The sequence below is a fragment of the Thunnus maccoyii genome, chromosome 12 (genome assembly GCF_910596095.1).
Source record: "Thunnus maccoyii chromosome 12, fThuMac1.1, whole genome shotgun sequence".
In the NCBI taxonomy this organism is placed as follows: domain Eukaryota; kingdom Metazoa; phylum Chordata; class Actinopteri; order Scombriformes; family Scombridae; genus Thunnus; species Thunnus maccoyii.
In genome coordinates this window covers 23,980,587-24,002,924 of record NC_056544.1, presented here as the reverse complement: position 1 = coordinate 24,002,924, position 22,338 = coordinate 23,980,587, and the positions used below count along the sequence as shown (strand labels likewise).

Below are 22,338 nucleotides of genomic sequence, written 5' to 3'. Positions count from 1 at the left end.
GTCTCTCTCTTTGTCAGCCTGGGTGTGATACTTGACCTGCTCGACCAAACACACTGTCATCACATACACCGACACACCACTGCAGGCCGGCTAGTGCAAATACACAGAAAGAGGCATAAAACATATAACAGATATATAAAGTAAATATGCACAGAGATCCACATTAATGAGTGCAGGTTCAGTGTATTTGTGCCATAAAATGATGAAAATCCTCAGTTTAGATTCAGATTTGTTCTCTGGTTATAATTTGCTTTCAAGAAAAGAATTTAAAAAATACTGTCAAGATGTGAAGATTTAGAAGTATTTATGTAGAGATTGCTGCAGAAAAAGATCTTTTACCAAACTATGATTTGGTAGTTTACATATTATTAAAGGACCTGTAAAATAATAAAGCTTTCCTGAACATTATACAAGTTTTTATGGACATTAGTGGGAATAAAAGTGAGTTTTTTTTACTTTTATCTCTCACTTCAGCCCAAAATTTTACCTTTACCTCTTTAAATAGGCCTACAGGCACAGATTGATCACAGAGGGCTTTACAGGTAATTCAGCTTCACTCAGTCAAACTGACACTGAGGAGTGAAGGGGACATGTGGACCCTCATCCCCAGAGGAAGTTAGGCTCTTCATGTTAAACCAGTTTTATGAGAGTTCAACCACCAGATGGCGTTGTGTCACCACAGAGCTTCAGCAGGTCAGTTAAACTTTGTGCTGAGCTCAGAGGATCAAACCTGTCAGAGTTAAACACATTTTACCTGCACACTGTGTATGAATAAACATTATTAGCACCCTCCCACAGACACAGTCACATTAATCGCTTCTCTCCATTAACACACACAGGTACACACACACACACACACACACACACACACACACACACACACACACACACACATAGACACACACACACACACACACACACACACACACACAAAACACTGGAGGCCGTCTTTCCACATTCCGCTCGGAGGAAGACACACCCTCAGATCCGGAGGAGGAGAGGTTCAGCCGGGCCAGTTGAAGGGATGCAGAGAGAGAAGAGACGCTTTCTGTGGGTCCTGTTTGGATCCTGAATAAGAGTTTCAGGGTCTCATGAGCTTCTGACAAAGAGCAACAGGTGGGCAACAGACATGGAAATCAGAGGTGAGTGGAAACGTTTTTTTTTTTTTTTACGTGTATGAGCTGCTTTTTCATATCTCAAACAGGTGTACATTCATGTTTTGAGAAGTCTACCTCTCTTTTTAATTTCAGAAACACCATGTTTTTTGTAATTAACAGTTTGCATTTTGCATACGTGCAGTAGGAACTTTATTATGACGTTATGACGTTTATGCAGGGCTGTTGTCAGATTTCAGTCATTTTGAAGTGATGGGTGCAAGTCCTCTCCACGTGCATCCCCACGTCCCTAAACATTTAATTTATTATTAAAAAGGCACCTAAAAAGTGCATAAAACATCAAATTATTTTCTATTTATTCAGTCAACAATTAATTTAGTTTTTGTTCATTTTATTTACCGTCATGCTGAATTCTGAATCCTAAATGTTGCCTATTTTTAAGACAACAAGTCTCAAAATAATGTGTAACTTTCACTAAATTCTAGAAAATATATAAACAACATGTCCTCTTTGTTCTCAGTGGTGCTGCAGCTGCAGCCCTGGTTTTACATACATATATTTTATGATGAGAGAGGAGAATGGAGGCCGTTATTTCAGAGGAAGCTCTGCTGCCAGAGAGGATGTAGCAACTCACATTGTTAGTGAGTGAGATCATGCAGATTTAAACCTTCTCGCTGGACACACACACACCCAAGAAAATCCTCTGTTTGGATGAAGGAAGGGCCTTAACGCCGAGACTCTGTGATGGTCAACTTGTGTTTGTTGTTTGTGGGTAATTTCAAAATCCAAAGATCAACTCAGGTGTCAATATTTAGGGAGAATGTTTGCTTGACCGAAAACTAAAGAAACCTCAGACAAGGCAGATCTCCTCAGTCTGACCTTTAGCCTGTTTCTGTTATCAGACTGAGATGGGAATTTTGACTCTTCATGTCCAATGGATTAAGTTATCTTAACTGATGAATGCATGGAATTAGCAACTCATACAAAAAGCCTCACTTCATCTTAACTTAGCGTGTATAAAGGTGTGAACATTTGCAGCAAAGCATCCAAATTTAAGCAAATTATTAGCTATTTGCAACCACACAAACCTGAATATTTTCCTTTTCCTGTTTGCAGTGAGAGAGGTTTTAATATGTCATCTGTTGATAGCCATCAGTTAGAACAAAAGCTTTTCTCAGTGCAGTGCAGCATGCAAATAATTAGAGTTGTAACATAGGAAATGCTGCATACTATAAACACGGAGCCTTACAGGGGTTTATTTCACATAAAATAGATTTGAGATTATTATTGACACAGACACAGACACACACACAGTTGAGCTATTATCGCCCTGATCTTCAATTCAGCAGATGGTTTTCATTCTTGTTTTATCTCATCTTCACATATTTTGTCCCTTTTTCTCTCTGTAAAGCATTTGGTGATTTTTAAAGGAATAGTTCAACATTTCTTGTCGAGACTTAAATGGGAAGATCTCACACTCACACACTCACTCACATGTCTGTACAGTAAATATGAAGCTACAGCTGGTTAGCGTAGCTCAGCATAAAGGCTGGGAACATGGGGGAACAGCTAGCCTGGGGCTGTCTCTAACAACATACCTCCATCTTTGTTTAATCTGGACAGAAACTGAAGTGGTTTTCTGGCACCTCTTCACCTACTTCTAAGGTGCATTTCCCTATTTTCTCTTCTCCGTGCACCAGTTGCCAGGCAACCAGCAGTCACTCCAGGAAGTCACAGCCAACAAATAGTCCAACACATAACCCCCATAAAACAGTGAACTGTTGAATCGTTTTTTGATTCTTGTTCGAATTAAACAGATACAACCAGTGGTGGAAAAAGTACTCAGACCCTTTACTGAAGACTCACTGAAGAAGAAATTCTGCTACATTGGATTCATTTTCCAACTTTTCTCTCATCTTTTTGTTTTTGTGAAATATTAGAGCTTTGGGTTTTATTTATTTGAAACAAAGTTTAGAGGGGCTAACAACTTATAGACATCTGAAACATGATGAGACACAACTACACACTGATTTTATTTGAAGTTTGGGAAACTCTGGTTTAATCTTAAATAATACAGCATAATTAAGAAGCTTATCTTATTTTATGTAAAATTTTAATGAAAAGCAACTGAGGGTTATATTTCCATCTGAATTGTAGTGGAGTAGAAGTACAAAGTAGCAGAAAATTTATATACTCAAGTAAAGTACAAGTAAGTAAGTCAGTAAAATTGTACTTAAATATATGCCTACTTACTTGCTTTCCACCACTAGTTACAGCATGTCGATTAGTGAGCTTTTAGGTGCTGGTAGGTGCATTTTGGACAGAGCCAGGCTCACTGTTTCCCCCTGTTTCCAGTGATTGTGCTAAGCTAAGCTAACTGGCTGCTCGCTGTAGCTTCATATTGACTGTACAGACGTGAGAGTCAATCCTCTCATATAACTCTTGGTGAGAAAGCAAACATTTCCCAAAAGCCAAACTATTTGTTTATATTTAAGGGTTCTTTATAAATAAATCTGACCAAAGATGATTTATGAATAAATAAATGCTTTATAATGAGGCCTCACTGTCAAAATCAACCAATCAGCATCAAAGAACAAGTAAAATAATATATATTTGAATTCAAGTGATTTTTTTTCAAAGAATATTACACTACTATTTAAGTGTGTTGTTTTACTCTTAATCCCTTTGAAATACATTATAATTCATTAATCATTAATATAATATTCATTAATATAAAACTCTCTTCTCTACAACAACAACAGAGTTCACATGATCTCTGATGGTGCTTTTTGCTATTTGAATTCAAACTGTCACCTTCAACTATATCCACTAATTGGCCTTTTACCTGAAGCTAATGAAATGAGGACATTGGAAACATGTCCACAGTGTTCAGCAGGAAGTTTTGAATTGTTCAGTGCTGGAAGGTTTTCAATGTCAGAGTGATTTTTTTTTATTTTTTATCTATGCTGAATGAATTCCAGCACTCTGCTGTGTAGTTAAAGATCAAAAACTCTTATCTATAAGTTTGTACTCTGATGTTAATCTACAAGGGCCTTGTTTTGAGTTTTCTTCTCTGTGGAGCTTTTCCTTTAGGCTGTCTTTGCTTCTTCTATTTATTCCAAACTGCACAACTTTATGTGCATCAGAGAGGTTTTTTTCTCAGCAAAGATCTGCCTTGTGAAATACTACTGGCTATATGCTGAATCACTACAGATATAAATCAGTTTGAGCAGCAAACAGATATTTTTTTAATATAAAAATGTCACAGGATGTGGATAAAAATGGGTAAAATATATAGTCCTGAACAGATTACCTCCTCCATACCTGTCATGTCTCACCCTCCGACACTCTGTCAAACACTTAACATGTTGGATATATTAGATCATCTCTACAAGTAACCAAACGTTGCTCTGGGAGCAGAGCGTTTCTTTCCTTTGACACACACTTCCTGGATTTGTTTGAGAGGCTCTGCTGATATTTTAAGTCAAGGCTGAAAATCCAACTCTACTCCTCTTATTTCCAAGTTTATCTTTTTCGTTTGTTTGTGCCTCTTAAAGAGTATATCCCATAGATTTGTCACATACAGTCAAGTAAAGTCAGTTTTCTTGTGATGGAGATGCTATTCATATGTATGATGTTTCCTGAGGCTCTGGAGGAGTTTTGTCAACTCTGAGAAAATTATTCGGTTGACGTCACTCGAGTATCTCTGCTTTGATTTGAAGCAGCAGGAATTATGTCCATATTGGACGATTCACATCCATTGCCAATGCTGGAAGTAGTGTGGAGGTCGGGTGGTGGATGGGTGTGTAGTACCAGAGACGGTTTAGAAATGAGATGGCGCTCTTAAGAGTAATTTCCTGTATCTGTGTCACCTGGGTTTCACCATTGTCCCGCTCCTTTAGGAGGCTAGCGGCAGGTCCTGACTCCATTCACTCCAATGGGAGAAGTGAATGTGAGCACAGATTATGACCGATTCTTTCGCCACATAGTCACCAAAGTAAATATTGGACCCATTTTTCACAAGCCACATATCTTTGAACAGTCTGACATTAAAATGGCATTTTTCAAACAAACAAATCAGGAGAAAATTAACTTTGTTCGAGATGTGTCACTGTCTCAGAAACAAACTCTCGAAAGCATCTTTGGTAGTACGTCTGACTTTCATGCAGGAGACCAGATTTAGTGTTTTTATAAACTGTAACCATTATCTTTCCCTGATATTAGCCATGTGTTGTAGAGTTAGTTGCCTAACCATACCATAACTATAGTTTATTAGCCGTAACCATGATCTTTTTTAATCTTGACCATACTGTTAGTTGCTATGTACAGATACTGAAGAAAGTGAAGATATTCAAAACATTTGCATTGGACATAAAAAAGCTGTTGTTGAATGTAATCCAGGGTTTACAGAATTGTCCAATATCAACATTCTTGTTTGGTGATATGTTAGGCTTGTAGACAGCACATAAACAGAAACAGAACGCCTACAAATTGGAGGCACTGAGTAAGAAATACGTAGGCGTTTACAAGGAAAGGAGTGTCTGACAAAATAAATCGATTGGTTGTATTATGGGAAATGTAGAGTCCAGTGGTTTAAGGGCTTGACTCATACATACAAGAAGCAAAAAGTCAAGGTGTCTCGACCGTTGCTGTTGGAGACCATTGTGTTGTTAATCTGTTGCTTGCAAGACTCTCAACTTTATGGAAGTGCAATACTAAATTGCTGGAACACCCCTTTAATCTTTGTCTCATAGCAACCTAAGACACAGAACAAGAGGTCTAGGATGAGGTTGTCAGTTAAACAAAGAAACAGTTTATTAGACATGAATAAACACTTAGTCACCTCTTCGTAGGTGAACTCAGAGGACAGATAGGAAAAGGTCCAGAGTGCAACCATAAAGATATTGAGGAGACAGATATCACTTTCACATAAACCTTTACGCCAAAATACAGGGTATAAATACAGTAACAAAACATCAATACTCAAACCCAATATTGACACTAAATGCCCCACTTTCTCCCCAAAAAGCTGAATATATGGACATTAACCAAAAAAAATATGTGGACATGGACCGGTTTTTTCAGCAAAAATATCCAAGTATATTGAGTTTTCCTTGTAGCCACACCTCCTCAGTGTACCCATTATTTTCTACATTAATTGTCTAATTGTTTGGTCTATAAATTGTCAGAAAATAGTGACAAATGCCCATCAGGCCCCAAATGGACATATATTTAAATGTCTTGTTTTGTCCAAATCACCAGTACAAAACCCCAAAATATTCAGTTTTCTGTCACAGATGACTAAGAAAACCAATAAATAATCACATTTGAGAAGCTGGAACCAGTGGATTCTTTACATATTATCTTAAAAAGTTACTTAACCAATTAGTCAAACAAACAATTGATTGTTCCAATAACTCCAGCAATTGATTAATCAGTTAGAATTGTTGCAATTTCAGCTGTTTTTGTTTCTTTTTGGTCATTAGTTGTGATAAGATTTGTTGGGATTAGTCAATGAATTTGATTTCTGCATCTTTAAAGACTTGCAGTCACGTCTGAAGTCTTTTAATCTCCTTTCTTGCTGGCGTTACAAAGTGCTCTGTGTCATCAGCAGGTAAAGTGAGGTTGATTTGTGGTTAACAACAGTTGTAGATGATCACACAGGCTCCAGCTGACAACGGTGGTCCTGCTTAAACCCTCCACTGGTAATGAATTGGTCCTGTTGTTGGGGAGTTAGCACATTCCTGCCTCCTCACTGTAGAGAAGCTTTCCAGCCCCTATTGTGGTGGATGAGGAAGTCTGATGTCAGGACCAAACACACTCATTCTCCCTCTCTGTCCGCCTCTTCCTGCTTCACATGTAAGTCATTTGGAAAAGACAGGCCTTGTTTACGTCAACCACATATGCTTTTATGTTTAGGCAGCTTCAAGAGTTTTAGGAAGTGACCAGTAATTAGTTGATTTATGTCTCCAAGAGAAAGGTTTCCCATATGTTGTCATGTCACGCTCTCCCAACAAGATACACAGTACAAATGAAACCTGAGATTAAAATAGTCATAAAGGGGTAATTTCTACTTCATGAAATTACGGTAAAATTCACCTCTGGAGCTTCCTGGACTGTAGTTAAAGAAGCAGCATGTTTGAGGTTGTGGCCACCATGACTCTACCTTTATGGTTCAAGTTATAGGTTGCATTTTTAGCAATGCTACCAGCTTGGCTCCAGGGATGGTAATGTTGGTCTGTCAGTCGGTCCACCACTTTGGTCCGCACTGAACAGGATCATTGGATAGCTTGTCATGAAATTTTGTACAGACATTTATGTTTCCTGGAGAATAAAGCCTACTAACTTTGGGGATCCCCTGACTTTCCCTCTAGTGCCACCATGAGATTAACATTTGTGATCCAGAGTGAACAATCTGGATAATTATTGGATAGGTTACCATGAAATTTGATAGATATATTCAAGGTGCCCAGGCAGTGTATCCAAACCTTTTCCACATGAACGTATATTAAAATTCTTGGTGCCTTTTTTAACTGCATAATTACATCAAAATTAAATGTCCAGATGGTTTTGGTGCAAAATTTTTGCAAACGGTTTTTATAATGTACAATATAATTACATTCTTTGCATGCCAGCTTGTAAGCTAGCATACTAAACTTTCCCAGATCAAAAGTACATTTAAAAGGGTAGGGCATCCTTCAATTGCAAGGTGATCATATAAGGGAGGAGAGCTCTTTCACAACAAACATTTTGACTTCGTGACAGGGAAAGCTCAAGTTTAATTGATATCGTTAATGATGACGCAGTTCAAAGTTCTTTACAGGGGAATAAAACAATAAAAAATCATAGATACATTCAGATAACATTGACTGTATTTACACAGTGTTATCGCTCTGTCGCCAGATTTTGGATGAATTTGATAGAAATGGCTGTCTTGGCTGTCACTTCAAAAATCAGTCCAGCTGATAAACTGGCAGCTTGTCAGATAATATGGAGCTAAACCATTAAGCAATTTGTGGAGCAGGAACAGAATAATAAAATGAATTAGTGGGCAGGTAGCCAATGGAGATATTTAAGTGGTATGATTTAATTTTTTTGTCCTATAATCAAGATACAAGTGTCTGCATTTTGAATAAACTGAGGCTACTGAAAGGCTTTTCCAAGATGCAGGTTTATTGAGTAATCTGGATGAATCTTTTAAAAACGGTCCAGATTTGAGTGGGTTTATGTTATCTAGATAACCTACAGACTCCAGCCCTATCATTGAGTAATGTTTGTTCAGCTCCTATCTGCCTTCACGTGAAAGTCGTAGTAGCATCTGTTTCCTCTCCCGCAGCCAAACATTGGACTCCTGATCTCCAATGACCTGTGTCACCATGCCAACTCCTATGATCCTCACAGCAACCAGGAGTCCTCAGAGAAGTTGCTAGGTTTACAAGCCCATTTACATCTCTGTGAGGCTACATAATCTGGATCCCCTCCAGCACTGAGAAAGACAGAGAGTGCAGGAAGGCAGGTAGGGCTGAGAAAAAGACATGATGAAGTTACATTTTCTGAGCTGTTCTGTCTTTTACTTTATTTTGTGTTTCAGAGATGGTTTACGAGTCGGGTGTCCTGCTGCTTTTCACATTGCTGGTGAAGACGAGACTCGTGGGTGGATGTGTTTGTCCAGCAGCCACTGTCTTGTCCCAGTTTCCCTCTGAGGTGTCTGCTGGCGCCTGCTGCCTGAACTACTCTGGCTCTGCTTTCAGCCATGTGCGTTGGTCTGTGTTTACCAATGAGACAAACATAGAGATACTTGATCTCTCCAACTGTAATATCACTTCTGTTGATATGCATGGCAAAGTGGCCTCTACGCTGCAGAAGGTTTACTTAGATCATAACAGACTAACAACATTGCCAAGGGAGTTTCTGGCCAGCCAACCTAGCCTGATGGAGGTGGATCTGAGTGGAAACCTGCTTCAGGAGCTTCCTGAGGGCTTTCTTCAGGACTCGGACAACCTCCAGAGGCTTTATCTGCAGGGAAACCAGCTCCGCTTCCTCCCCGGCTCTGTGCTGCAGAAGCCCAGCCTTAAAAGGCTGGAGCTGTATGGAAACCCCTGGGACTGCTCCTGTTTGTTACTGGAGGGCCTGGAAGAAGGCAAGCAGGCTAATAGGACCACCAAGCTGCAGGATCTTGTGGGGAACCTAACCTGTGCCTCTCCCAGGAATCTGGCCGGCAGGGTCGTGTGGTCGGCGAGGCTTAGTGACGTGTGCCGCCCAGCTGGCCTTACCGCGCTCTTCATCGTGCTCCCCCTCCTTATCCTCTCCGCCTTGGTGCTCTGCTGGTGCTGCGGGAGGAAGAGGAAGAAGAAAGAAGCACCTGTGTTCAGCACCTCAAAGAAAAGAGCCTCCAGCTGTAACGGGCAGAAGCATCGCAGCAAGCAGCCACCTGGAGCAGGTGAGCAGTATAAAGCTGGAGGCGGTGGACACGAGGGGATCCTGAAGAATCAGCTGCTGCTACGCCCGGCATCCGCCCTCCTGGGCAGCACTAGAGACATCTATGAGGAAGTGGAGATCAAGCTGGGCTCCGTGGAGTCTCTTCCTCGAGCCTCCTCCTGCTGTTCCAGCACCACGGAGGGGAGGCAGGGCTCCCAGGAGCCCGACAGAGCCAGCAAGACGGAGCTGGACACAGTCAGTGTGACAGAAGTGATGAAAGACTCAGCTGACAGGGAGAAAGCTTACATGACCCAGTCCACTGAGTACTACAGCCTGGTGCCAGGTATCGAACTGGAGGACTCGGACCACGGCGAGTATGAGAACGTTGACCTCTCATGACACCATCTCAACAGACTAGATTGACATTTTGGGAAATACATTTATTTGCATTCTTGCTGAGAGTTACAAGAAAAGATCTTTACTACTCTCATGTGTGTGTGTCCCTAAAAACCTTCTTGTTAAACTGAGGGATGGATTTTACATGAACACATTTTCTGCTGATTTTGTTATTTCAAAAAAGAGGGTTTTTTTGTATTTTTGGTTTGAAGGGGGTTAGACTCAGATGGAAAAAGGAGGTTGTCTCGTACTTCTATGCACCAATCACAATTTGGCAACATTTAAATTATAATAATAATAAAATAATAATACATTTAATTTGTACCACACTTTTCATTCATAGTAAATCTTTAAGTACTACAGCATAAAGAAAATAATTAGAGTGAAGATGAAAAAGGCTTCCTGAATAGAAATGTGATGACAGTTGTTGGTTGTTGCATTATGCAGGGAGGACACTGTCAATTAATCTGATCAAAACACACCCACACACTCAATGTCAATATGTGGTTTTACAGGGAATTATATGCTGTAACTATTTCTCATCAAACAACAGCCTAAAGCTGAGAATTCCCAGAGCGTCTTGAGTTTGACGCCGCATAGAAGTGCTGGATAAACTATTGTTTGTCAACAGACAAACAGTATAAAGCTCCTTTTTCCATTTCTGTTTATGTACAAATTAAACAAACGAGATACAACTTGTTAATTTGAGAGTTAATTTGTGAGTGTTGGAAGGCAGATTTTTTAACTATGGGCAGTCAGGCTAGCTGTTTCCCTCTGTTTCCAGTCTTTATGCTAAGCTAAGCTAATCATCTCCTGACTCCAGCTCCATAATCTTCTCATTTCATTATCGGCAATGAATAAGCATATTTCCTAAAAGTTATTCCTTTAAAAGCACTGAAGAGAGACAGTATGTGTGTGTGTGTTATCTACTGACACAGAGACAGTGTGGTTCAACCACTGTAGTATCACAATGTAAGAGGAAGTGATTTAATCCGGAGCTTTTCCTGTGGGACCTGAGGAACGCAGTGACGGTTTGAAAGGGAGGCCCACTTTTTTTTTTCTCTCTGGAAAAAACTAGCAATTTTAAAGACACAATAGCACAAAGACGTTTATTTTATTTAATGCTGCACTCCATGCAAATGTACACTTAATACTGTTTTCAAGCCTATTACAAAAGCAATACACATTTTTGAGTTACTGTATGTTTTGCTTGATTATTCAGTCCATCTGGGAGGTTTTTTTTTGTGATTATTGCAGCCAAAAATGCTTGATTTTGCAGTGCTATTCTCAAAAATTGCGATACAATTTGTTATGTTTTATGTGCTCTTTTTGTGGTAAAATTGCAGGAATTGGGGAAAATAATGTGACAATTGGTCCAAATCACAAGCAGTCTGTTGATTTGACCGTTTCATGTGGAAAAGTGATAATTTAGCAATATTGCGGAGATTTCTTGAATTTGAGTTTATTATTGAGATCGCAAAATTGCAATTTCCTGGAGGGACTGGTTATTCTAAGTCATGCAAGCTTTTGTATGTACTTTCCTTTGCCTCACCCATGTGTGATTGTTATATGCATTCCACTTATTATTTTGCATACATGATGTTCTGGATGAGACTCTTTCACTTGAAGCTGCGCAACCAGAAATGTAGGTGCTGAACAATGACTAATCCCATTGCAACGCTCACAGTTAATTCATTGCGAAACGTGGAATGTAAAGCTTAGATGAGAAGTCTAAATTTATATTGTCAAGCGCATGAAAGGATACTTACTCTTGTGTGCTTTCCGTCACATACTAAAATGTGCACATAGGTTGGAAAATGCCATAGCAGTCAGATCTAAATGCTGATGAATGCTGGTTTAAGATAAAAATCTCTGTAGTGCCGGTTCAGTAAACTGAGATATAGTGCACTTCTGAGCAGCGGTGCTACAACATAATGACACTGGAGAGGAGACCTACTGTACACAAAAGACAACACTGAACATTGGGGTCATCATGAAGGGGCAGAGACTCGATCGTTATCTAGGAAGTGGAAAACAGACAGACGTCTCACTTCTCACACTTGTTGGCTTTGAATACTAATTGGTTCATGTTCAGTGAGAGTGGGAGCAGCGAAGGGTGTGGAACTTCCTGGAATGAAAAAAAAAATTGAGGCATATTTTCCAGACGGGTTTTCACATATTTTCCATCAAAGCTTTATATATCAATGATGTAAGGTTTACTGCTTTCCAAATGCAAATGCCTTTAGGTCAAGACACTCAGAAAAGTGTAGCAAAAACATGATTTTACTGAGATAAATGAGTTTATGATGGATTTTGTAATTTTGTACAGTTTCTGCTCAGACAAAAAACATGAATTCATTGTAAACAGGGCCGTAGCTACAATAAGGGACACTGATGTTATGCCTGCTGTATGCTTTTTTCTTAGTTGTTTTTTTTTTTTTTTTTGCGAGGGGGGGTTAATGTGCTGATGTTTTTTTTTCCAACCTGGGAGGATCAAATCCTCTAATTGACTGTTCACTCAATCCCGCCAACCTGTTGCTACGCCTTTCAAGCTTTACCAGGCAGTTCATTGTCATAACAGTGGCAGATTTATCACTCAAAATTCTAATTAATTTTAGAAAAAGCAAAAGCAGGCTTCTCATTTCTACAGTAAGCAGCAACTGTAGATTTTCCCGGCTAAAATGGCAACTGTTGCTACCAGATTTTATCAGCTGTAGTAGTTAGGTTAGCTCATTAAGCTAACATTAGCTCCATGAGTTGGTTAAAATTGCTGGCTCTAGCTGAGTTTTTATGTAACACTCTTCTAAAAGGAGTTAAATATGCACTTAATGGCTACATACATGATTTTGTGCTAAAAGACTGAGGCTAAAGCTAGCAGGTTAAAAAAAAAATCAGCGTCCTCACCGGTTGATAATCTGAAGAAGACAAGGAAATGACAGTTTGTTTATGTATTTCAGTATAGAGCTAGTTTGTCCAAGTATGTATAATGATAGAATATTTAACAATCCCTGTTTAGCTGCTTAACAGTATGTTTTACTTTTAACATTATGAGAGAAAAGGAACCATGTGTTTGGGAAACGTGCTGTCTCAGGTAACATTACCAGGTTTGCTGGAGTGTGAACTTCCCTAAAACCAGTAAAAAGCCGTTAGAGATGCTAAGTGCTAACGTTAACTCCGATAGCATCCATTTGCATACTACACAGTGAATGTGCTAGTGATGAGCAGAGCTTTTTAAAACATAATGTGTAACTAACACCACAAACTATTGTAGATTTTAGTTAGTTTACCATCGAAGCTAATGTTTGTGCAGATTAGCACATTGTTTAATCAATTCTTCACACTTTTTAAAAGGACACTACGTTATCTGCGCTCACTTCAACATGAAATGAGAAATCCAAAACTCAACAGACCTGCCTCGCCTTGTTACAGTTGCTAAGCTATCGTTGCATAATCCAAGTTCATGTCATGGGAGCGGTTTAGCGAATAGTCAGTTAAAACCTTATGGCATATATTTTAAAAGCTGATTCCAGTATTTTTAGACTCAATATATTTAAATTTGATTACTGTTGGGGCCGACAAAATAATAAATAACAGCTTCACCATTTCTCCCCTAGAATTTAATTCCTAGCAGTTTGGAGAAGATTTCCTTCTGGGAAATAAAATGTACAGAAAATGTATTATAGTACTATTAAAAGTACTATTAGAGAGATTAATTAACTGAATAAATAAAACAAAAAAATCCAAATAATACTACACATTTAGAGACCTTTTTGATTTATAGTCTAAATGATCTAAGGCTCTATAGCTATGGTCCTGATTATGAAGTTTGAAGTGAAATTAGGTCTCTTTGAGTGTTTGATGGCAGTTTATCTTAAATGCTGCACTATCAGCTACTAAATAACATCCTGTAAATAAAATGGGAATACTGGTATAATATGTAATAAAAGCACTGACTTTAATTGTTGTGTTTATACGGGCAGATGCACTATCTTTATTGTTTTTTTGTATGCAAAATGTTTTAATATTGTTGAAAGAAAAATAAATGCTCTTTTCAAGATCTCTGCTTGAGGATTGTTTATAATTATGAACGATAACATCACTAAGAAGTGACAAAGGAAAGAAAAACAAACTGGGTTACTGTATTTTTTGAGAACATGCTCCAGATCTTTTCATTCGAGCCTTTTTCCTGCGGCCTCTCAGCTCTTTCTGCCCTGACAATGACCCAAGTACCTGAAATCCAACTTCTCTTTTGAGCTCTAATTTCACTTCACCGTGGGAAGTTGTAATTACCGCATTGGGTTTCCCAAACGATCGGCACAGAGCTGCCCTCTCTATCCGGGTTCTCAGAGGTCTTAGCCCCGACCAGTAGATCCAGTGGCTGAGGACAGGAAATGACTAGACAGGGAAAAAAAAGTTGTTGGAGTATCCCTGGATGCTAATCTGGGAGCGTGTTTCATCTACATCAAGATCACAGACCCACCATTGTCTCCAGATCTGATACAGAGACCCAAACTGTAAAGTACAAAATCCTGACTTTAGTGAGACAGTTTTAGCTAATATTAGCATAATGTAGTCTTTGGGGTCTGTTTTTGTTTGTTTGTTTGTTTGTTTGTTTGTTTGTTTGTTTGTGTTGTATGTTGTTGTTTTCATGGGATTTTAAAATATATGCATGGTTGTGTTTAAGAGTATGGTTGTATTTTATGTATGAGTATGAATGTTTTGGTGCATATGTGTATGTAGATATATGTTATATTTTTATGATTACAATCATGTATAGATATATTTCTATTTTTATTCATGTCAATTCTGCTTCTATTCAGTCATTAACTGTGAGCATGAATACTAATATATAATATAATATGCCGCTGTGCCATATTTAAGCACAAGAATAGGAACAGAAATGGGAATAAATGTGCTTTACAGACAACATAAAAATAGTGTTACTGACAATGATCCTCACTTTAGTAGATGAGGAGCAGTGTAAATGGACCTACTTGCACATTATTAAATATGTCAGATGTTCTTTTACTGTTTTCTGTCAATAGAAGAGCCTTTGGGTGTCTGTTTATAAGATAAATACAGAGGCAGGCAATGAGGCCTCAGGGCTGAGGCTGCAAACCACGCTGCACATCACAAGAGTGTCATCTAGTGACAGGAACAGGAACTACTATTTGTCACCCAGGCAAACACGCTGGAATACTTAATTGTGATAAATGCATAAATCTATTGGTAATAACTGCAGTAAAAGTTGAAGATAAAACCACAGTGAGGCTCATCAGTCCACTGGAGAGAAAAGGGAAGTCCACAATAATCTCCTGTCCGAGCTCTGACGGAGGATAGATGTCCTCATAAATATCCTGTCGGGGGGAGAGCAAACAGAGTTAGAGGATAAAACACGGCTGGAGAAGAGAGTCTGATTTACAGTGAACTGCTGTAACGATGTGAAACGCAAACATGTGAGTCCAGCACTGCAGCCAATGACAAAAGCAGAGAGACAATTGGGATGGACGGTCTGACAGGTCTGTATCACTGTAAAGATGTTTGTACTGGTGTTATCACAGGCACTGAGGGGACAGTAAATAACGCTGAAAAGCCTCTGCTGTGCAATCAATGTGTGTGTCTTTTATTTGATTTTCTACGGCAAGGCATCGGATTCACCTAGATAACTGTAAAGGACATGTTAACAGACATAGTGTGGATTCTAAGAAACATGTTAATATCAAAATACTGTTTTCTACCTTCTCAATATTATTTATTTAACCAGGAAACCTGACTGAGATTAAAAATCTCTTTTAGCGTGCTGGTCAAGATAGTAGCACTGTATAGAAAATAAAACATACAGGTTTCAAAACACAGACTTACAGTGAATTAGATTTAAAAAAATAATAAAGAGAATAATGAATTGTTTAATTCACAAAGCATATATGAGCAAAAGGATGAAATAACATTGATAAACAGCAATAAATATACCATAACAAGTAATATAACAACAGAAATGTGGTAGATTAAAGTTTTTTTTTAATAAAAACAATAACAGACGATCACAGTACATACTTAATTCCAATAAATAGTTTAAAAACACTGAGAGAAAGATCAGCTTGCCTACAATTCAAAGACATTAGATTTAAAAGTCTGAGAGAAAATTGGTTTTATGTTTGAAAGAATCATGCTCCCATCAGAAGGAGCTTCCACCTGCTCACCTGAAATGACAAAAGATCAAAGACACAAATAACTTCTTAGTAGAGATCTACATTAAATTAAATGAACACACATCTCTGTCTGTGTAACCAACTGTCATTGTTTCATTAAGGCTTTTAACAATATCCCAGATAGAAAGTCAATTTTTATACTCGGTTGCATTTCTGTGTGCATAACAAGCACACTGATGTCATCAGTATGCTTGTTATGCACATTGATAACATCAGTATGCATAACAATCACACTTATGTCATCAGGACTCAGCTGAGGCTGAAACAATTAGATGATTAATGAATTAGTTGACTAACAGATAATTAATCTGCAGCTATTTTCCTTTCATATCAGCTTGTCAAATGCAAGAATTTGCTCCTTTTCTTTGTCTAATGTGACACTAAATCAAATATGTTTAAGTTTCGACTGATCAGACAAAAACAAGTAATTTGAAGATTGTTCGGGCTTTAGGAAATTGTGCTCGCATTTTGATTTTTTTCTAATTTTTTTTTACCTTTTATATACTAGAAGATTTACTTAGAAAAGTACACACCTATCAGTTCACTTCCAATCTCTATTGTTTCACAAGACGAAATTCTTTTTGCAGCAAGGCAGCAAAAACATGAAAAACATAAACACAATGAAAACACACAAAGAAAAGTGTCGGTACTGTAGACGCAATGTGGACAACAATAATGTATGTTTGAAGCAAGAAAAACTGCAAGAAGAAGAATAAAGATAAGAAAAATAAAGTGTTAAGCTGTGTGAGGAAGCAAGAAGCAATTGATAACAATAATATATTATATAATCTATAATATATTAGAATTAAGAGCAGTGTTAAATTAATTTTAGATGTCTGCAGAGCCACATCAGCTGTGTGAGGAGACGGAAACTATCAAATCAACTAAAGAATCATCACTGAAAAAATAGTCGATATTAACACTGTGGAATTTACTGTAAGCTTTGTAGACGATAGTACAGATTTGGTAACAACACCTGAACTGATGTAATCACCCAAAAGAAGTCCTAAAAACTTTCCATTTGAGGACAAAACACACAATAGTTTACTAAGAGGGTGTTTCCATGTATTCTGTTATAATAACAGTGGGAGAAAACTTCTTTGACATCATGTTCCCAGATAATAAATTTAAGATGATGAATTGTGACAGCGCAGCAGGGAGGTTTAAATTGAGACCAGGAGGAAGCATTTTTCTTCCCAGGACAGTTTGATTCAACGCAAGTCCAAGTGACACAACCTTCCTCACAGGTAAGACACATCTTTACATTGTTTTTATGGAAGATAATAAATAAAATATAACAAAATATATGTATCATGCTTATTGTATCACACATTTCAAAGTGGACTGAGTTCAGATTTATTTGTGATAATTTGCAGGAGATTTCTGCTCTTCCAACACCACAAAAAGCCAGACATGACAGTTTCTTACACACTTGAGGTGGCCAATGCAAAGTTTGGTGGCTTCTCTAAACTCTTGTTCAGGTGGAAGGGAAGCATCTACAAGCTGCTGTACAAAGACTTCCTGGTGTTTTGTGGGGTGTATCTGTTTTTCAGTGTGTTTTACAGGTAAATAAACTGATTTCATCCTTTAAATTTTCTAGTCTGTCTTAAAACAATATTCAGGTGCCCAAATGAAAAATGAAACTGGTTTTTCTGGTAATTGCTGGTTTTACTGGTCATTAGAAAATCCCTTCATAACGCAAAAATGCATTTAAAAGTTTACCTGAAGCTAATATGAAGCTTCACAATGAGTCCAAATGAGTCAAATTAAGTAGATACCTTTCAATGTTACAGTCTTTTCAGTGTCAAAGTTCCTCTTTTTGCTACTATAATTCCAACGCAGCTCAACAAGGAAACACAAAGAGGGAATTTGATGCTAAAAAGACTGTAAATGTGTCAAATATTCTCTTAATATGACTAACTCAGACTGCTGAAGCCTCATATGAGCTTCAGATCAACTTTTAAAGGTATTTATGCACAAAATAACTGGACACACTGTGGATTTTGGACCCCATCATTTACATTTAAAGCACATTTGAAGGGGATCTTTTAATAGCCAGTATGAACAGGAGGAATGATTACTGTTGTTTAAAGACACACTTGAAAAATTGTGAAGCCATCTTTTAATGCTGCTATTTCCCTCGTATGGCTGAGTGTTTATAGCTTTCAGTGGGAAAGTTTTATTTGCTACACAGGTTCCTCCTCACACCAAGGCAGCAGGATCTGTTTGAGCGTATCGCCCTTTACTGTGACCATTTCACCAACAGCAACTTCATCCCAGTTTTATTTGTGCTGGGTAAGTCTGACAGAATCTGTTTTACTGTACACAACCTAGATCTAAAGATGAGTCAACATGATTAGTGTTTTATTGCACTACAGGTTTCTATGTGACTCTGGCCTTTAATCGATGGTGGGGTCAGTACACCAGCTTCCCCCTGCCTGACAACCTGATGATGGTGGTGTCTGGGAACGTTCACGGGGCAGACGAGAGGGGTCGTCTGCTGCGACGCACGCTCATGAGATACGCAAACTTATCTTCAGTGCTTATTCTCCGCTCCATAAGCACAAGAGTTCACAAGCGCTTCCCAACTCTGGAGTACGTTGTGGAGGCTGGTAGGTACAACAGTGCAGAGTACAACTCAGTACATTTACTCTGGTGATGCATTTAGTACTAACTCACTCTGACTTCATAAATCTCAAATAAAATTATTTAGAGCTGTAGAGATTCGATTAATTGATTAGTTGATTGTCAGAAAAATAATCTGCAACTATCCTGATAATCAGTTAATCGTTGGGGTCATTTTAAAAGTAGAAAAAGCCAAATATTTCTCAGTTCCAGCTTGTCATGGGTGAGAATTTGCTGCTATTCTTGGTCTTGTGTGATAATAAATTCAATATGTTTGGATTTTGAACACTTTGTTGAACAGTTTTTAGAGCTGTTGTCTTACTATCAGCTTTGAATTGAATTAAACTGTATGAAAGGTGCTATACAAATAAATTTGACATGGTTAATTGATTGCTGAAATTCAACCAGTTGTTATTAAAATCTATCTTAAAGACTTTACAATTGATTATTTTCAAATGTGATCATGACATTTATTTACCTGTTAAAACTTTGAATTCAGCACAGCTTGAATTCTGGGTTTCAGCAGAGTGATATTTTATATTTAAGATAAAATATTATACATCTAAAATTCTCTCAAGTAAATGATTTTAAAATTTCTTCCTCCATTGGCTAAGATGTAGACATTTACTCTACAGGGATTTGTATTTTGAATGTTGTGGAATATTAGTTTCTGCATATTATCTTATCTGATATCTTTATAAAACTCTGTGCAGGATTCATGACGTCACATGAACTGAAAAAGTTTGAGTCCCTGCATTCTGACTTCAATAAGTACTGGATGCCTTTGACTTGGTTTACAAATCTGGCGTCCAAAGCGAGAGAGGAGGGTCGAGTGAGGGACGACATAGCTTTGAGACTTCTCATGGATGTGAGTGGTTTGTTTTTCTCAGCAATTAATATAAAAAACATATAGCTAAATAATTTATATATCTTACAAATTGGGAATGAGTGAAAATTCATTCTTAATTCCTGATTTGCATTATGTCGTCCTTAATATGTGTGTATATAATGTATAACTGTATTAAAACCATATTAATGCAGGAGCTTAACAACTACAGAACAAAATGCAGCCTCCTCTTCCACTATGACTGGATAAGCATCCCACTGGTCTACACTCAGGTGGGATCAGCAGTCAAATGTATTTATGATCGACAAAATCTATTATGACTTCATCTTTATTTTCTCTATCCTTACTTTGAGCTTAAACTTAAGTCATACTTTACCACCTTCAGACAAAATAAATGCAAACTTTATCTGTGCAGGTTGTTACTATAGCAGTTTATTCATATTTTGCCCTTTGCGTGATTGGCCGACAATTCCTGAACCCTGAGAAAGGATACAAGGATCACAAACTGGACATGTACGTCCCTGTTTTCACTCTGCTGCAGTTCTTCTTCTACACTGGATGGCTCAAGGTATGTTGAGGTAAAGTTTTCATCGGTAAAAAGTGATTCTGAGCTTGTCATGAAAGAGTGACCTCATTATGTGTTTCCACTCTGTAGGTGGGGGAGCTGATTATCAATCCATTTGGTGAGGATGATGATGATTTTGAGACCAACCAGCTGATTGATCGAAACATTCAGGTTGTCCCCCATAAGGCTCCAATCCAATGCAACCATTCTGTCAAAATATGAGTATTTCATTCTTATTGTTTGTTTCTGCTGTAGGTTTCGATGCTGGCGGTGGATGATATGTACCAGAACCTGGCTCCGATTGTGAAGGACAAGCACTGGGCGCAGAGACATTTCTCAATCCCTTACACTGTGTCGACAGCAGCAGAGACTCTCAGACCAGCTTTCAAAGGCTCCACCTTCGACATGAGGTAAACTAATTTGACCTTTCATCATATCTTAGTGTCTTATCCTGCTGCTGCACAAGAACACAATCCAGTAAAATTACAATACTTGACCTTAAAATTTCTGCCATTTTTGCAGGATGAGCGCTGATGATCTAGAGATTCACCAGCCTGCAGACTCTTCTGTAAGAACGAAGTATTTCCCTCTTAAGAGCTCTCTGGGCGATGGGCTTGACGGCCCTCTGCAGAGGGGTAAAGGCGTTCTGCGTGGCGGGAGTCTCCCTTCTCTGATAGACGTCTTATCCCACCCAAATGAGGACGAAGATGTCGATGCTTCTCCTGAGGGGGAAGTCATGTTCTTCAATCATAACAAACAGGAAAAGGTGATCATTAAAGTTGCAGTGGAACCGAACAAGTAAAAAATATACTTCTTCTGTGATGCAACCACTGTATTGTTTTAAGCAAAGAATGTAAACTTTATGATTACACACAACTGAATTAATTTGTGAATAAAATATGTATATTTGACAATGAGAAAATCTGTTTGTATTTTCCATTTATGAGAATTCTAAATGTATGATCTCAAGTATTAATGCACGACTGTATACTGGTGATAGTAGATCACCAACTTTATAATAGACCTGAAATTATCATCACTCTACTTTGGTTTGTTTTCTTTTGTCTGTATAATCCAATTAACCACATTGAACAAAGGGAACAAGGGAAATGGAGAGCCTCAGAGTAGAGAAAGAAAAAGAAAGTTGATTCATTGAGTCATAGTGAAACTGAACATGAAAAAGAAACCTACATGGTTGGAATGAAGATTCAGGGTTTGAGAGAAGGTGCTGGATGTGGAGCTTTGTCAGAAAAGCACACTGTGGCAAGATGGATTAAGAATGACATAAAGCGATCCGGCTTGATAGTCGTGGAGTGTCTGTCAAAGACGCAGATGGGAAAAGCCTTGAAAATCTTGGTGTTGGGTTCTGGGATGGATATGAACCCAGTGGCATATTTCCCGCTCAGCAGGAAGGCTCCAATAAAAGGTGTAGTTGATGGAGTCTCACGCAGAGTGGATGCAAGAAGATTTAAAGAGTATAAAGGGGTGACAGACTGCTATAGAATGAAGAGGGGTGATTAAGTACTTAAACGTGCTCCCTTATAGTGGAGTAATGGCATCCTGAGCAGAGAATGAAGTCACACTCTCTCTGTGTGTGTTGTTATCCAAGCCTCTCTGTTCTTTGTTTTGATAGCTGGTCCAGCTGTGTCCCAGCCTCCATTTTCAACATGGCAGCCGGCTCACAAAGTTTCTCATATTACAGCTAAACAGTAAACTAAAATATGTTTCTGAAAACATTTGAGACAGGAAATAGGCAAAGCAGTAACAGAATCTTGATCTATATTCGATCAGCACTGCCTAGTTTGACAGTTTGATCTGAGTTTCGGGAGCTATTGGTCCAGGGCTTTTTTTTCCTTTCTCCCAACTTTATTGAGTAAATGATGCACACATTTGTTTTGGTCTGAGATGCTGGTACTATAGTGTAATATCTAGTAGGGCTGAATGTCGTATATTGCATCTTTAATGAAAAGTATGAGACTAAATCTGTTATGCTTCACTTTGACTTGGAGTACTTGCCTGATAGAGTGTACTTTGACTATGTGTCGTACCCAGTAAGGCAGTATGTTCCCAAACCTTTGCTTTGTGTAAGAATTGTTGGAAATTTGGTCATAGTTTCTTTGTATGTTGGAGTGATTTTGTCACATGTGGTAAATGTGGGGAGAA

The 22,338-nt window shown here is 38.3% G+C and overlaps 2 protein-coding genes across 3 annotated transcripts; both read left to right on the top strand.

Moving 5' to 3' along the window:
* Positions 1–931: 931 nt before the first annotated feature.
* si:ch211-106k21.5 (SLIT and NTRK-like protein 5) lies at positions 932–13,986 on the top strand. Of its 2 annotated transcripts, XM_042427404.1 has the most exons (3): positions 932–1,142; positions 8,452–8,631; positions 8,707–13,986. In XM_042427404.1, the coding sequence occupies exon 3, from the start codon at positions 8,709–8,711 to the stop codon at positions 9,930–9,932; it is 1,224 nt and encodes a 407-aa protein (XP_042283338.1). In that variant the 5' UTR covers positions 932–1,142; positions 8,452–8,631; positions 8,707–8,708; the 3' UTR covers positions 9,933–13,986. The 2 variants fall into 2 exon arrangements, with proteins under 2 accessions (XP_042283338.1, XP_042283337.1); XM_042427403.1 differs by lacking the exon at positions 8,452–8,631.
* Positions 13,987–16,009: 2,023 nt separating this feature from the next.
* Positions 16,010–21,205, top strand: best4 (bestrophin 4). Its single transcript, XM_042429118.1, has 10 exons — positions 16,010–17,385; positions 17,515–17,703; positions 18,333–18,433; positions 18,517–18,750; positions 19,477–19,631; positions 19,805–19,882; positions 20,026–20,178; positions 20,266–20,346; positions 20,431–20,585; positions 20,698–21,205. The coding sequence occupies exons 2-10, from the start codon at positions 17,552–17,554 to the stop codon at positions 20,975–20,977; spliced, it is 1,389 nt and encodes a 462-aa protein (XP_042285052.1). The 5' UTR covers positions 16,010–17,385; positions 17,515–17,551; the 3' UTR covers positions 20,978–21,205.
* The last annotated feature ends 1,133 nt before the right edge of the window (positions 21,206–22,338 follow it).